The sequence below is a fragment of the Hemiscyllium ocellatum genome, chromosome 33, assembly GCF_020745735.1.
Source record: "Hemiscyllium ocellatum isolate sHemOce1 chromosome 33, sHemOce1.pat.X.cur, whole genome shotgun sequence".
NCBI classification, from domain to species: domain Eukaryota; kingdom Metazoa; phylum Chordata; class Chondrichthyes; order Orectolobiformes; family Hemiscylliidae; genus Hemiscyllium; species Hemiscyllium ocellatum.
Window position 1 is genome coordinate 12,846,851 of NC_083433.1, and position 17,199 is coordinate 12,864,049.

The 17,199-nt window shown below is 43.9% G+C and overlaps 2 protein-coding genes across 2 annotated transcripts; both read right to left on the reverse strand.

The window, feature by feature from the left end:
* LOC132831213 (ferritin, middle subunit-like) lies at nucleotides 1–4,406 on the reverse strand. The gene is made up of 4 exons (XM_060849224.1): nucleotides 4,305–4,406; nucleotides 1,373–1,519; nucleotides 591–722; nucleotides 1–150 (listed from the first exon to the last, which is right to left on the reverse strand). Exons 1-4 carry the CDS (start codon nucleotides 4,404–4,406, stop codon nucleotides 1–3), a joined length of 531 nt encoding a protein of 176 aa, XP_060705207.1.
* A 7,328-nt stretch (nucleotides 4,407–11,734) lies between these two features.
* LOC132831209 (ferritin, middle subunit-like) lies at nucleotides 11,735–16,410 on the reverse strand. Its single transcript, XM_060849221.1, has 4 exons — nucleotides 16,309–16,410; nucleotides 13,179–13,325; nucleotides 12,342–12,467; nucleotides 11,735–11,890 (listed from the first exon to the last, which is right to left on the reverse strand). The coding sequence occupies exons 1-4, from the start codon at nucleotides 16,408–16,410 to the stop codon at nucleotides 11,735–11,737; spliced, it is 531 nt and encodes a 176-aa protein (XP_060705204.1).
* Between the last annotated feature and the right edge of the window lie 789 nt (nucleotides 16,411–17,199).

Sequence of the window (17,199 nt, forward strand, 5' to 3'; positions counted from 1 at the left end):
CTAACTGCTGTCCTCCAGTGAGAGCCTGTCAAACAGGTACTCTCCCAGCCCATTCTCAGGAGCTCCCAGACGCTTCAGGTTGGTGATGTAGTCCCCATGTCGCTTGATGATCTCAACCTCCTCATCCAAATAGTGGGTCTCCAGGAAGTCTCAGATGGAACACAGGAATAGCACAGCTCATTACATTAGCACAATCCAAGACCTGTTTACAATTCCCACTGCAAAACAGGCTGGGCCATATTGCTCCAGACAGGAAAGTCAAGCTAATGGCTGGATATTGTGCCAGGGAGGATGATAGCATTTCAGCTTCAGTTTCTTAACAGGAAACTGGTTGTATTGTGGTGTACAGTGATCATTCTACTGCAATGGTCCTGAATGGGGATTTAGTGGCCAATATCACTTCAGCATTCACACCAGATTACAATCCAAGTTCCTCCTTAACCTTATTGCTGAACAGTTGTAACATCAGTATGGATCTGGAGTGATCAATGTTACATCTGGTCCAAGTGTTGCATTATTGAATTTCAAACCCAAAGACCAACCAGTGAGGTGTTGCCCTGAGGATCTGGCTGTGATGAGAATGTGGTGAAGCTTACATGAGGGTCAGTCTGGGCAGTGGTGAGTTGGTGTAGATCCAGCAAACTCTGGTTCACATTCTTCTCCAGATCCAGGGCAACCTGCATTGCCTGCAGCCCATTACCCCACTCATCCCTCTCTGGCTTCTGAAACATGGAAACAAAGGACAGTTAAGGATCAGAATCAGAATCCTGACAGTGGGATGCAGTAGGACATTTAGCCCTTTTGTCCAAACCCACCCTCTGAAGAGTATCCCACTGACCCCACCCCATTCCTGTAATCTTATCTTCCCATGAAGAATGCATGTAGCTTGTGCATCCCTGGAAACTATGGGCAACTTAGCATGACCAAACTGACCTGCACATCTTTGGACTAAGACTGAGCAGTTGCCAGAGACTGGAATTGGACCTGGGTCCCTGGCACAGTGCCATCCTCAAGTCTAGATGAAGGTTTGAGGAGAAAGGGATTGAGATGGTATTGGAGGAATTTTTGAGAGAAAAATGGTGTACCACCTGAGAATGGGGTGGCAGCTAGTCCAGTGACATTTCTGCATCTGGACAAATATTTCAAGTGACAGGGCATAGTGGCCTCAGGACAAAGTGCAGGTAGATGGGATGAGTGGAGTTTGGGGTTTGTTGGTCAGACCAAAGGGCCTGTGTTGATGCTTGACAGGGCAATGGAGGAGATCTTGGGGGGGGGGGGGGGTGGGGAAGAAGCTAATCAAAAAGCTTTTCACTTCCCCTTCAGGATGTGCAAACCCTGTCACTGACTTGAAGCCACATCCCAACATACCCACCTTCACATCCTGGAGGAGGACTCTGCCTCCACACCGATTCTGGAATTTCAGCAGCTTCTCTGCATGTTCCTGCTTCTCCTGGGACTGAGCTTTGAAGAACTGGGAGAAATGGTGCAGGGCAACATCATCCTGGTCAAAGTACGACATCTGAAAGAGAACCATTTCCATCCCATTAACTAGCATTGGCCTCAATTTAATTGAGAGAAGGAGCTAGTTTAGCCCTCAAAAATCAGACCAAGTATTCAAGCAGCTGTTAAACTTGGTTCTCAACCATTTTAATATTGGGTAAAAACAATGACTGCTGCTCCTTGGATGCTGCCTGAACTGCTGTGCTCTTCAGCACCACTAATCCAGAACCATTTTAGTATTGTCCAATGAGCCAGCAGCTCCTTTAACTGGATGATCTGGAGCAACCTCAGCTTCTTCCTGGGACATGCAAACAATGTTTTATTTTGGATTAAACATCTGCTCAGCAGGTCTGACAGATAAATGCTGAATTCATGTCTCTGCTCAGTAACCGCCATCAAAAAATTGGAAGATATTGAGATTGAATAGGCTTTGAGCAAGTTAAGGAAACTGAAGTGCAGGATATATTCAGGGTGGAGGAGCCCAAAACTAGAGGGCACATGATTAGATAAGGGGGAAGATGTAGCAGACCCAAGAGTCAGCTTTATGCAGAGGGTGGTGCATGTATGGAATGAGCTGCCAGAGGAAACTGGTAGAGGCTGGTGCAGTGACAGCAGTTAGTAGGCATCTGAATAGATTGGAAAGTGTTCAGAGGGGTATGGACTAAGTGGGACTACATTTAGGATATCTGGCTGACATGGCAAAGCTGATTGTAGAGTGTTTCTGGGCTGTACATTTCACCATCTGTTGAAATTTCAGTTGGTTCCACACAGAACATTTGAAGTTATAACCTTTAACAAGGTGAGGGTTCAGTTGGATGACAAGGAAAGCCACTGGAGTACTCAGTGCAGTCTACTCCATTCAACATTAACCAGAGGGTAATACCCAGTCACCAGGGCATTTTTCTGGATGGAAGTAGAGATACAAAACTATCAGAACACAGACAGTAGGCCATTCAGCCCTGAAGCCTGTTCTGCCAATGAGAAAGTAACCATGAGGCTGCTGCAAGGCACTACATTGTTCCTTCAGGGCTAAAATGGATGTTGGACACTGCTGGCACTAAGTTAGTCAAGAGACAGTTTTCTGCAACATGTAGCTTGTTGGGATTGGATGTACCATACACTATCTGTACAAGAGCATTCCTATCTTGAGAATGGAGGGGAAAATGAGAGAAAAGGGGCCCTGGGTGTTGGCTAAAGAAAGCCTGCCCAATGACAGCCTTTGGATTGTTGCAGCAACAATTACTTGTGGTGCATTCAGACATCCAGAAACATGTCAGCAAGCAACTGAGTGGTTAGAAAGAGTAAAACATGAACAAGCTCACTGCAGGAACGACCTAGTGTGACCCTAGAGACAGCCATTATCTATCACCAGATTGAAGTGTAACTGAACAGTGTTTGACTTAATCCAACAAGTTCAAACCATTTAAATCTACACCCATAACTGGCTCAAACATTTGAACCACCAAATTCACAAGTGAATGGTGAAACAATACTATCCTTTTGCAAGGTCATTTTGATCTTTGTCTTTTTCAGGACAGGTTATAAAGGTGGAGGGGAGATATATCTGGATATAGCTCCTTTAAACAACAGCAGGAGAGAGTCCAGTTCAGGTTTTCATAGTATAACTTAGCCCCTTTTCACAGCAACAGTTTCTATGCTTCAACAGATATTTCTTGCCTGACTGAAATCAGTCTTCAAGAGTCAGATTTTGAATGCATCATTGCAATGTCACAACTCTTTGCTAATGGTGTCAGTCAGGCTTTCAAATACTTAAGCTAAGTTCTGCCTTTTGTTTAAACCTACATTCTGTTTTGTAAGCAGCAGAGTGGATTGACCAGCTGCATCAGTCCCAGAATATCCACTAACCAACTGCTTTTAAAATTAGTGCATTATTGCTTATATGGGGACACAACTCAGGTCAAAGTGGAAATGGGTGGTCTATTTTATTCTGGGATACTATCAAGTTAAACTAAACTAGCTCACCAATGAAAGTTGTACCCACTTCCAAACAGCTTTAGAGACTTCATTCTTATCACATGAGAGAGAACCTCTAAACAGAGGAGCCCAGAGTGTGATGAGTATTCTCCACATGTCTGGATGACAGCACTCAACATTCAGGAAGACACCATCCAGGATAAAACAGCCCACTTCATTGGTACTGCATTCTCCACTTATCAGTGAGGATTATCTAACAGGTACCCTGCAACATTTATCAAACCCTTCCAGGAAGGGTAACACTTCAGCAGGGCAAATCACCACCTGGTGAAACAGGCCATTTTGTTTCCTATGCCTGCTTTGGGTGGATTAAGGCCTACTTGTGGATTCCAGTCACACCCTGGCCATGAATACTTCTGCTCAGCTAGAGTATCAATAAATACTACTAGAATTCCTTTCACAATGAGTTGTTATTTTTGATCAGAAAAAAGGCATAACAAAATAATGTCACATTACAGTGGTAGAATGGTGACCAGTGGACATTATTCCACTGGATGGTTGACCAAAATGGCATCTAAAAACAGCTCAATATCCCATTTTGACAACCCAACAGAAGAAATAGCAGTTACTACAAATCACAATCCTCAGTTGCAAGTTGATCCCAAGAACAATTCATCCTGCATACATCACTGAAGGCCAACTGGGGATTAGTTGTTTTACATCAGTATCATACACTGTTGTTGCTAAGAGCATTTAGCTTGAATAGATATTAAGGCAACAGCCACAAAACAATCTACAAGAGCATCAAGTTGATTAGAAATAAGGAAGTTTACCTCATAAATGTATGTATAAATAGAGACAATACTCACCAAGGAGTGATAGAGATAGGAGGCAGTGAGCTCCAGGTTAATCTGCTTGTTGACAGCAGCTTCACAATCCTGGTGATAGTTTTGACAAACCTGGGAGGCCATTTTGCACTACCTTCCTCTCCAAACCAATTCACAGCCTAACAACAAACTTAATATCAGCACCAACTACACCTAAACCATCACACCCTTTGGACTTTTATTTATACTCCAGCAGCAGCCCATCATTTTATTAAGCAGGAAATGACATCATCAGTGATGGCCAATCACTCTTGTTAATCAATCGATCAGCTGCCATGTCCAATCAGTGCAAATTGGGAATTGGATTCAGAAACCAACCAGAATTGACAATGAGTCGATGATGGAATTGCTCATTGACGTTTGACCTCTGCACAAGTGCAAATTCTGGAAGTGTATCTACCTGAAAATGAGAATAAAACATACTCTAAAACTTCGCTATTGCATTTGAGGTTGTGTATTAAGACATGCTCAACACAGATTTGCAGAATTCTGTTAGTTTGTACATCTGAGGGATTTCTCTTCCTACGTTTTGAATGACAGTGTTGGGGATCATAGATCTAGTCAAATTGTCCTTATAGAGTCATAAAGATGTACAGCATGGAAACAGACCCTTCGATCCAACCTGTCCATGCTGCCCAGATATCCCAACCCAATCTCGCTAGCACCCGGCCCATATCCCTCCAAACCCTTCCTATTCATATACTCATCCAAATGCCTCTTAAATGTTGCAATTGTACCAGACTCCACCAAATCCTCTGGCAGCTCATTCCATACCCGTATCACCCTCTGTGTGAAAAATTTTCCCCTTAGGTCTCTTTTATAGCTTTCCCCTCCACCCTAAACCTATGCCCTCTAGTTTTGGACTCCCCGACCCCAGGGAAAAGACTTTGCCTATTTATCCTATCCATGCCCCTCATAATTTTGTAAACCTCTATAAGGTCACCCCTCAGCCTCCAACGCTCCAGGAAAACAGCCCCAGCCTGTTCAGTCTCTCCATATAGCTCAGATCCTCCAACTCTGACAACATCCTTGTAAATCTTTTCTGAACCCTTTCAAGTTTCACAACACCTTTCCAATAGGAAGGAGACCAGAATTGCATGCAATATTCCAACAGTGGCCTAACCAATGTCCTGTACAGCCCTGTATTCAATACTCTGATCAATGAAGGAAAGCATACCAAATGCCTTCTTCACTATCCTATCTACCTGTGACTCCACTTTCAAGGAGCTATGAACCTGCACTCCAAGGTCTCTTTGTTCAGCAACACTTGCTAGGACTTTACCATTAAGTAGATAAGTCCTGCTAAGATTTGCTTTCCCAAAATGCAGCAACTCGCATTTATCTGAATTAAACTCCATCTGCCACTTGTCAGCCCATTGGCCCATCTGTTGTAATCTGAGGTAACACTCTTTGCTGTCCACTACACCTCCAATTTTGGTGTCACCTACAAACTTACTAACTGTACCTCTTATGCTCACATCCAAATCATTTATGTAAATGACAAAAAGTACAGGACCGAGCACCAATCCTTGTGGCACTCCACTGGTCACAGGCCTCCAGTCTGATAAACAACCCCCCACCACCACCCTCTGTCTTCTACCTTTGAGCCAGTTCTGTATCCAAATAGCTAGTTCTCCCTGTATTCCATGAGATCTAACCTTGCTAACCAGCCTTAATGGGGAACCTTCTTGAACGCCTTACTGAAGTCCATATAGATCACATCTACTACTCTGCCCTCATCAATCCTCCTTTTTACTTCTTCAAAAACCTCAATCAAACTTGTGAGACTTGATTTCCTACGTACAAAGCCATGTTGACGATCCATAATCAGTCCTTGCCTTTCCAAATACATGTACATCCTGTTTCTCAGGATTCTCTCCAACAACTTGTCCACCACCGATGTCAGGCTCACTGATCTATAGTTCCCTGGCTTGTCTTTACCACCCTTCTTAAACAGTGGCACCATGTTTGCCAACATCCAGTCTTCCAGCACTTCACCTGTGACTATCGATGATACAAATATCTCAGCAAGGGGTCCAGCAATCACTTCCCCAGCTTCGCACTGAGACCAAGGGTACACCTAGAGTCTTAGAGATGTACAGCATGGAAACAGACCCTTCAGTCCAACCTGTCCATGCCGACCAGATATCCCAAAACAACCTACTCCCACCTGCCAACAACTGGCCCATATCCCTCCAAACCCTTCACCTTTACCTGTTTCAAGACATCCAGCACTTCCTCCTCTGTAATATCTTTCATATCCTTTTCCACAGTAAATACTGATGCAAAATACTCATTTAGTATCTCCCCCATTTTCTGCGGTTCCACACAAAGGCTGCCTTGCTGATCTGTGAGGGGCCCTATTCTCTCCCCAGTGACCCTTTTGTCCTTAATGTATTTGTAAAAACCCTTTGGATTCTCCTTAATTCTATTTGCCAAACTATATCATATCCCCTTTTTGCCCTCCTGATTTTCCACTTAAGTATACTCCTACTTCCTTTATACTCTTCTAAGGATTCACTCGATCTATCCTGTCTATACCTGACATATGCTTCCTTCTTTTTCTTAACCAAACCCTCAATTTCTTTAGTCATCCAGCATTCCCTATACCTACCAGCCTTCCCTTTCACCCTGACAGGAATATACGTTTTCTGGATTCTTGTTATCTCATTTCTGAAGGCTTTCCATTTTGCAGCCATCCCTTTACCTGCAAACATCTGTCCCCAAACAGCTTTCGAACGTTCTTGCTTAATACCGTCAAAAGTGATCTTTCTCCAATTTAGAAATTCAACTTTTAGGTCCACTCTATCCTTTTCCATCACGATTTTAAATCTAATAGATTTATGGTCACTGGTCCCAAAGTACTCCCCCACTGACACCTCAGTCACCTGCCCTGCCTTATTTTCCAAGAGTAGGTTAAGTTTTGCACCTTCTCTAGTAGGTACACCCACATACTGAATCAGAAAATTGTCTTGTACAAACTTAACAAGTTCCTCTCCATCTAAACCTTCAACACTATAGCAGTCCCTGTCTATGTTTGGAAAGTTAAAATCCCCTATCATAATTACCCTATTATTCTTACAGATAGCTGAGGTCTCCTTACAAGTTTGTTTCTCAATTTCCCTCTGACTATTGGGGGATCTATAATACAATCCCATTAAGGTAATCATCCCTTTCTTATTTCTCAGTTTCACCCAAATAACTTCCCTGGATGTATTTCTGGGAATATCCTCCCTCAGTCGAGCTGTAATGTTATCCCTTATCAAAAATGCCACTCCACCTTCTCTCTTGCCTCCCTTTCTATCCTTCCTGTAGCATTTGTATCCTGGAACATTAAGCTGCCAGTCCTGCCCATCCCTGAGCCATGTTTCTGTAATTGCTATGATATCCCAGTCCCATGTTCCTTGCATTGAAATAAATGCAGTTTAATTTATTTGTCCGACCTTGTCCCTGCCTGCTCTGACTGTTTGACTCACTTCTCTTCTCAACTGTACCAGCCTCAGATTGATCTCTTTCCTCACGATCTCCCTGGGTTCCCCCACCCCCCACCACCTTACTAGTTTAAATTCTCTCGAGCAGCTTTAGCAAATCTCCCTGCCAGTATATTAGTCCCCTTCCAATTCAGGTCAATCCATCCTTCTTGTACAGGTCACTTCTACCCCAAAAGAGATTCCAATGATCCAAAAATATGAATCCTTCTCCCATACACCAGCTCCTCAGCCATGCATTCATCTGCTCTATTCTCCTATTCCTGCCTCAGTAGCTCGTAGCACTGGGGGTAATCCAGATACTACTACTCTTGAGGACCTCCTTTTTAAATTTCTGCCTAACTCTCTGTAATCTCCCTTCAGAATCTCAACCTTTTCCCTTCCTATATCATTGTTTCCAAAGTGGACAACGATCTCTTGCTGGCCCCTCTCCCCCGTGAGAACATTCCGCACCATCTCTGAGACATCCTTGATCCTGGCACCAGGGAAGCAACACACCATTCTACTTTTTCATTACTGAGTCCATTGAAAAATGGCTGGATTTTGTTGATAATAAACATTTGCTGGACAGCAACAGAGATAAAGTGCTTTTGGGTCATCTAGAGCAGGCAACTGGTGTACTTTGTGGATCCATTCTGAATCTGATGTGATCTCCTTGACTTTAGGTCTTTGGAAGCTCAGTTTGAAAACCAAAACGCTAAATGTGCTGAGTGCCTCAGCCATGTAGTAGGCCTCAGGCCTCCATGTCTCAGTTGCTGTTAGAAATTTATCGCATGTTTCTATCTTCATGCTCAGTTTTTAATTGTTTCATAAAGAACCAGCTATCAACTCAAAGATGTTTCCAAAAGTGGGGAGATTCTGGATCTGTTTACATTGTATTCTGTAGAACGTACAGCTCAGAAACTGGCCTCCCAGCTCAACATGGTCCATACCCACAAGCGATATGGACACGAGGGTGTCTCAACCTAAAGTTGATTGTGATGAACTGAGCAGCCTCCAGTGGAATGGTGGGCTGAGAGAGTTTGGGGATTGAAGGTGCCCACTCAATGTTAGGGTATGATCACAACCTTGACGGATGGATTGGTGGAAGCAAGTTACTTTGACCCAGTATCTGATTCAAATACCAGGTTACAGTCTAGCCATTACTTGTCGGATTGAGTTACAAGTTTGAGTATTATACATGGAACCACGGTCAGAGGTCAACCCTGATAAATATTCATGGCGATGAGAGCAAGTCAGAGGCTGGGAATTCTGTTGTGAATTCCTCAACTCCTGACTTTCCAAAGCCTCTCCACCATCTACAAGACCAAAGTTAGGAAAAGTGGTGGAATACTTTCCAATTTTCTGTCTGACTACAGCCCCAACAACACTGACGGAGTCCCAGGGAAATCTCTCACCATCCTGAGTTGGAACAATATCACTGTTTCTGAATCCAAGTCCCGGACGCCCCCCCTCAGCAGCAGCAGCAGCAGCATCATCTGGTCTCTCCCACACCAGGTGGGCTGTAATAACCAGCTCATCACCACCTCCTGAAGGGTAACTGCAGCTGGGCACAAAACACAGCCTTCTGATTGGCACATTGAAGATTGACCAATAAAAATCACCCTGTGACGGGGTGGGGGGGCTGCAACACTAGAGGGGATTAGGCTTAAGGTGAAAGGGGAAAGATTAAAAATAGGGACGTGAGGGGCAACATTTTCAGAGAGAGGGTGCTGTGTACATGGAATGAACTGCCAGAGGAAGTGTTGGAGGTGGGTATAATTACGCCATTTAAAAGACATTTGGACAACTATTTGAACAGGAAGGTTTTAGAGGGATATGGGGCAAAATGCAGGGAAGTAGAACTAGTTCAGTTTTGAAAACCCAGTCAGCATGGATAGATTGGGCCAAAGGGTCTACTCCTGTGATGTATGACTCTAATAAGCATACAACAGCATGTTCCTTTAGGGTGGCACAGTGGTGTGCACTGCTGCCTCACAGCACCAGGGACCCGAGTTCGATTTCAGCCTCGGGTAACTGTCTGTGTTCAGTTTGCCCCATGTTTGTGTGGCTTTCCTGCGTGCTCCAGTTTCCTCCCACAGACTAAAAGGTGCAGGTTTGATGGAGTGGCTATGCAAAATTGCTGATAGTGTCCCCGAATGTGCAGGATAGGTGGATTCGCTAATGGGAAATGTAGATTTACAACAAATCGGGGTGGATCTGAGGATTATGCTGTTCGGACTCCAATAGCCTTCTCTTACACTGTATGGAGTCTGTTAGCATGACTTAAGATTGTTTACAAAAGAAGGACTTATGCGGTGGAATAAATTTGTCAAGTGCCTTAAAGCTCTACATCCTTCCTGAAGGCTACAAAATTCACGGAAACAATCACCAGGATGTCTCTGACAGCCCCCACCCTAACGCATGATCCCTGAAAGATAAGTGAAATAGCTGTACAGGAGAGTCAGCATCTCCAGGTTTCCTTTCAGAAGGACAGCACTCCCCAACTTGGAGAGAAATCACTGCACCAAATCAAATTGCATCAGGAGAATCCTTCAGCACAGGGGAAGCTGGGAGGAAGCTAGGATCAGCTTGGACTGCAAACTTTAGCAGCAAGAATAAATCTGATGGAAGCATCTAACCTTGAGCATTGCTGTGTCATTCCCAGGTCACAATCATCCTGCTCATTTCAGCTGTAGGTAACAATGAGTGTGCATTATAACCCAATACAGCTCAGGAGAATTTGAGTTAACACCCTAGAATATGACCGCACTGAGTGATTGGGGTGAATTTTCCCAGCTTTGGGCTGGCAGTTTAACTCCATTTGCAGGAGTAGTGTTGGGAGTAGAGTCTTCAGCTAGTGATAGTAAACTGAGGACAGTGCAGTGGGACAAGTTTGTTCTTTCTGGGAATGATTCTTCCCTCTCCCTTTGAGTGGGGAACTCCTTATTGAACTCAGAACAGGTATTTAAAATCAAGGTCCCCATCAGAAACTACATGTTTGACTCAGACTATGGAGGGGGAAAGAAAAAAAAACAACACAAAACTGGTCAGTGTGCCCAACAGGTAATGGCTGTAATAAGACAGAGGATGAAGATCACAAGGCCCTGTGCTAGTCCTGCTATGAATCCTAACTGGCTCCCTAGGTGTGTTTGGGGGTGGGGGGGAAAAAAAACCAAGAAGAAGAGAGAAAGAAGATAAAAAACCCCAGCACAATTTAGAATATATTGCTCATGTTAGAGTTCCTTTGGGAAGCAAACCAAAAGGAAGTGGAGATCATATTCCCAGGTTAGCTGGGAACATTATCTAGACAGATACCAAAGTCTGATGGATCTTATCTGAGGCTTAAGGGAAGAGATGATCAGGTCTGGTCACCCAGATCATGTAGTTTATGACCCCAAATCATGGCGTATTGCTTAAGTGAAAAAAAAAATGTGCGAGGTGGAGGTGAACAATTTGATAGGAAATCTGGGATTGAATGTAGAATGCAAGATGCAGGAATGGGCATGTGGCCACCACTTTTTGATTAAGGCTTTGTGCAAAGTTTGTTTGGCTACAATTGTAGCCATTAAGTCCAGAAAAATATAGTTATTGGACAAAAAAGAGTTAAAGGTTGGACATCCGAGACTAATACCCAACCTTTTAGGGTGGAGGGAAGGCAGAAAGAAGGTGGGGGCGTGAGAAGATTAGGAAGGTATTTTAGTTCAATGATGGGATACATTGCAGGCAAACACTCCAGAGATAACCAAATTTGTGTGAAGTATCAGTGCTCCAAATGATGGACAATAAGCAAGATCAAATACAAGGTTTTATTCATTTCCATTCAGGTGGTAAAGTCATTACATTCTTGCCAACATGCACCTTCTCCCTGGGTGGGGGAAGCCAGATTGTCCAAGTGAAGTCAGTAATGCATTCAGACAAAAGCAGACAGTCCCCCATGCCCCACTAACTACTGTCCTCCAGCGAGAGCCTGTCAAACAGGTACTCTCCCAGCCCATTCTCAGGAGCTCCCAGACGCTTCAGGTTGGTGATGTAGTCCCCAAGTCGCTTGATGATCTCAACCTCCTCATCCAAATAGTGGGTCTCCAGGAAGTCACACAGCTGGAACACAGGAATAGCACAGCTCATTACATTAGCACAATCCAAGACAAGTTTACAATTCCCACTGCAAAAAGTTTGGCCATATAGCTGAATTTCCTGTCTGGAGCTAACAGCTAAAGAATGTCAGTGAAGATAATACCATTTTAGCTGCATGATTCAGCAGCTTCTTAACTGGAACTGAGTTGTATTGTGGTGTACAGTGATCATTCCACTGCAATGGTCCCAAATGAGGATTCAGTGGCCAATATCACTTCAGCACTCCCACCCAGATTAGAATCCAAGTTCCTCCTTAATTTTAAAGGAACAGTTGTAACATTGTTGTCATCAGTATGATCTGGAGTGATCAATGTTAGGTCTATCAAAGTGTTGTATTATTGAACTTCAAACCTACAAAGACCAGTGAGGTGTTGCCCTGAGGGTCAGGCAATGAGGAGAAGGAGGTGAAGCTTACATGAGGGTCAGTCTGGGCAGTGGCGAGTTGGTGTAGATCCAGCAAACTCTGGTTCACATTCTTCTCCAGATCCAGGGCAACCTGCATTGCCTGCAGCCCGTTACCCCACTCATCCCTCTCTGGCTTCTGAAACATGGAAACAAAGGACAGTTAAGGATCAGAATCAGAATCCCTACAGTGGGATGAAGCAGGTCATTTTGCCCATTTGTCCACTGACCTCTAGAGGGTCCCACACTGACCCACCCGATCCCACTAATCTGGCATTTAGAGTGGCTAATGCATGTAGCCTGCACATCCCAGGTCACTATGGCCATGCTACATTGCCCAATCAACTAAACTGCATATTGCAGTTGTGGAAACCAGCACTGACATGGTCAGAACATGCAAACTGCAGACAGACATTCTGGAGGCAGGAATTGGACATGGACCCCTGGCAACGAGGCAGTAGTGCTCACTGAACCACTGTCATCCTCAAGTCCACATGAAGGGGTCAAGAGGGTACTTGAGGAAGCTGCTCAATAGAGAAGTATTGAATACACTACCTGAAGGGAGTGGAGGTGCTAACTAGTCCAGTGACACTTCAGTAAAATCTGGACAAATACTTCAAATGCCAGGGCATAGTGGGCAAAGGAACAAGTGCAGGTAGATGGGATTAGTATAGTTTGGTCAGCATAGATTATGGTGGACCAAAAGGGCTCGTTTCTGTGCTGTGACTTGGAAATGGAGGAGATTGGGTAAGTAAATCAGAAGACCTTGTCACTGCCCCTTCAGGATGTGAAAACCCTGTCACTGACTTGATGCCACAAGAGCAGCCATTCCCTTCCCCAACATTCCCACCTTCACATCCTGGAGGAGGACTCTGCCTCCACGCTGATTCTGGAATTTCAGCAGCTTCTCTGCATGTTCCTGCTTCTCCTGGGACTGAGCTTTGAAGAACTGGGAGAAATGGTGCAGGGCAACATCATCCTGGTCAAAGTACGACATCTGAAAGAGAGCCATTTACATCCATTAACTAGAATTGGCCCCAGTGATGTGTTATCACAAGTAGGGCACTAGTTTAGCCCTTGAAATCAGGCTTACTATTCAGCTGTTAAACCTCTGGGTTGTCAGCCATTTTAATATACAGTGTTGTCCAATGAGCCAACTGCTCCTTTAACTGGAGGAGGTGAACAACCCCAGCTTCCTCCTGGGGAAGGAAATTCACTTTTAACTTTGGATTAGACAGCTGGTTCATTGCTCAGGTCTGGCACAGCATCAGAGGAGAGAAACACTGAATTAGTGTTTCTGCTTATTAACCGTCAGAATTGGAAGATAGAGGTGGAACAAGATTTGAGTAAAGTGAAGGAAACTACATTGCAGGGTGGAGGAGTCCAAAACTAGAGGACATAGGTCCATTATAACTATCACTATCAACTCAGACAGCTTTTCCAAAAAAGATGGTGTGTGTATGGAATGAGCTGCCAAAGGAAGTGGTGGAGGCAAACCCAGTGACAACATTTAAAGGCATTGTATGGGTACAAGAATAAGAGCAAGAGGGATATGGGCCAAGTAGGACTAGATTAATTCAGACTTCTGGTAGGCAGGAGAAAGCTGGATTGGAGGGTCTGTTTCCATATTGAAATTTCTACAGCTGTAGAAAGTGTAGAATTGGTTCAGTGCAGAACATTGGAAGTTGTAACCTTTAACGAGGTGATGGTTCAGTTGTCTGAAGAGGAAAGCCACTGGAGTACTAAGTTCAATATTAACCAGAGGGTAATACCCAGTCACCAGGACATGGAGATACAGAACAGATATCAGAACACAGGGACAGGAGGCCATTCAGCCCCTCAAGCCTGTCCTGCCATTCAATGGAGAAAAGTAACCATGAGGCTGCTGCAAGGCACTACATTAACCCCGACAGAACAAACTGGAAAATGGATGTTGGACACTGCTGGCACTAATTTAGTCAGGAGAGAGTTTTCTGCAACTTGTACATCATTGGGATTGGATGTACCAGTCACTTGATCTGTACAAGTGGGCTCTTATCTGGAGGGGAATGAGAGAGAAAGGGGCCCCCAGGGGTTTGCCAAGGAAAACCTGCTCAATGACAGGCTCTGGATTGTTGCAGCAGTTTATTACAGGCCTATGTATACAGTGCACACAAACCGAGAAAAACTTGTAAACAAGCATCAGATTCACTCAGTGAGTGATGTAATACAGGAAAGACCTAGTGTGACCTAGAGATCAACCATTATCTGCAGATAATGTCAGCAGCTTAAAGTGTAAGCTGAAAAGCACTATGCCTGATTTGACCTCACAAATTACAAACCATTTCGATAGATATCCATATTTGCCTCATTTGAGGCATCATGTTCACAAGTAAATGGTGTGACAATGCTGCCCCTTTAACAAGGTTATTTTGTCCATTGCTTTATGATCTCCATTGAAAGAGCAGAGATGCTGCTATGTCTGGAAGTAGCTACTTTAAACATGTCAGGGGAGTGGCCAGTTCACCAGGTTGAAGTTTTCTTATGCAGGCAGAAGCTTTTACAGTGATAAGGTTCCATGCTTCAACAGATGTTTCTTGCCTGAAAGAATTTTCCTGAGATAACCAGATAGGAATCTACCATCTGCAAAGGGGTGTTTTTGCAATGTTGCAGGTATTGGAACAGCTCCTTCATGAAGTGCTTATTGAGTCAGTTTTCCAAATTAAAAAAAGTGAAACAAAAATCTGACTTTAGAATAAAAGACATTTTTCCACAAGGCAGGATGGTTTGACCAACTGCATCACCCCTGAAATAGCCATTTATACATGTACTTTTATAACAAAAAGTTAGGTCTCAGCTACTTTGAGGTCCTTGACTGTAGGAAGATATCTATGAAGGGTCACAACTCAGGTCAGAGGGGAAGTGAGTGGCCTATTCTTCTGGGACACTCCCATTATATAAAAAAGCTTACTGGTTCACCAGTGAAAGCTGTTCCCATCTCTAACAAGCTATGCTTTAGGGACTTCATTCTCCTCATGAAAGAGCCATAAACCCAGACTGATGAATATTCTACACATGTCTGGACAAGAGCATTTACAACATGCAAGCAGACATCATCCAGGATAAAGCAGTCCACTCTGCTAGTACTACATTTTCCACCTCCTTCAGTGAATTGTCTACCAGGTACCCTACAGCACTCAGTAAGGTGAGTTAACACCTTCTAAACAAATTCCACCATGTCAGAAGGGCATGGGCAACTCACTATCTAGAGTAAGAACAGCCAGCCATTTTGTTACCATGCCATCCTGGTTGGAGATTAGATCTTCAGTCATTGGTCAAAAGTCTCAATTCCAGCCTTCCTGTGGATGCAGCAATACTTTAGTAGATCAACTCTGCTAGAAAGAGTTACAGACAATAAAATGGTTCCCTGACCATTGCATTCATACATGAGTGGGTAATCAGAAAGCCAGATCAGGCCTCAGTTGAGGCCTTAAGTATATGCCAGTCACAGCCTGAACTTCTACTACTGCTCAGATCAACCACATTGATAAATCCATAACTCCCTTCTGCAGCCTCAAAACTAGCATCATGGCTATTTAGGATCAGCAGAAAGTTAGAGAAAATATCAGTATATTTCCACAGTAAAAAAGGCAACTAGACAATGGATACTTCCATTCCACCATATAGTTGGCCCAAGTGACTAAGAATGTTTTAGAAATACCCAACTCTGACAACCACAGGGAAAGAATAACAGTTACTACCAGTGACAACCCTATCAGGGATTAATAAAATAACTCTTGAAGAACACTTCACACTGCATATATCACTGAAGGCCATCTAGGCATTAGATATTTTACATCATATCCCATAGTTGCTATAACATTTCTATCTTGAATTCTTGTTTAGATGAGACTATAAAACTCAATCTACAAGAACATCAAGTTTATTTAGAAACATCAGCATAATAGATTTAATTTTAAGCACACAGAGAGCATACTCACCAAAGACTGATAGAGATAGGAGGCAGTGAGCTCCAGGTTAATCTGCTTGTTGACAGCAGCTTCACAATCCTGGTGATAGTTCTGACAAACCTGAGATGTCATTCTGTGATGAATACTGCTTTAACTTTCTCCCCAAATCCCAATCACAAATTGAAGATTAACACCAAATGTACCTAAACAAACACTGCCTTTGGACTTTTATTTATACTTCAGGAGTTGACCCTCAGTTTATTCAGCAGGAAATGACATCATCAGTGATGGCCAATCACTCTTGTTAGTCAATCCATCAGCTGCCATGTCCAATCAGCACAGGATGGGAATTGGATCCAGAAGCCAAACAGAATTGACAACTGGTTGATGATGTCATTGCTGATTGACTTTTGACCTGCTGCATAACTGCAAATTCTGGAAGTGCATCTACCTGAAAATGAAAATAAAACATGCTCTAAAACTTGACTATTGCATCTGAGGTAGTTTATTATAAAGTAAAAAATGAGGTCTGCAGATGCTGGAGATCACAGCTGCAAATGTGTTGCTGGTCAAAGCACAGCAGGCCAGGCAGCATCTCAGGAACAGAGAATTCGACGTTTCGAGCATAAGCCCTTCATCAGGAATAAGAGAGAGAGCCAAGCAGGCTAAGATAAAAGGTAGGGAGGAGGGACTGGGGGAGGGGCGATGGAGGTGGGATAGGTGGAAGGAGGTCAAGGTGAGGGTGATAGGCCGGAGTGGGGTGGGGGCGGAGAGGTCAGGAAGAGGATTGCAGGTTAGGAGGGCGGTGCTGAGTTGAGAGAACCGACTGAGACAAGGTGGGGGGAGGGGAAATGAGGAAACTGGAGAAATCTGAATTCATACCTTGTGGTTGGAGGGTTCCCAGGCGGAAGATGAGGCGCT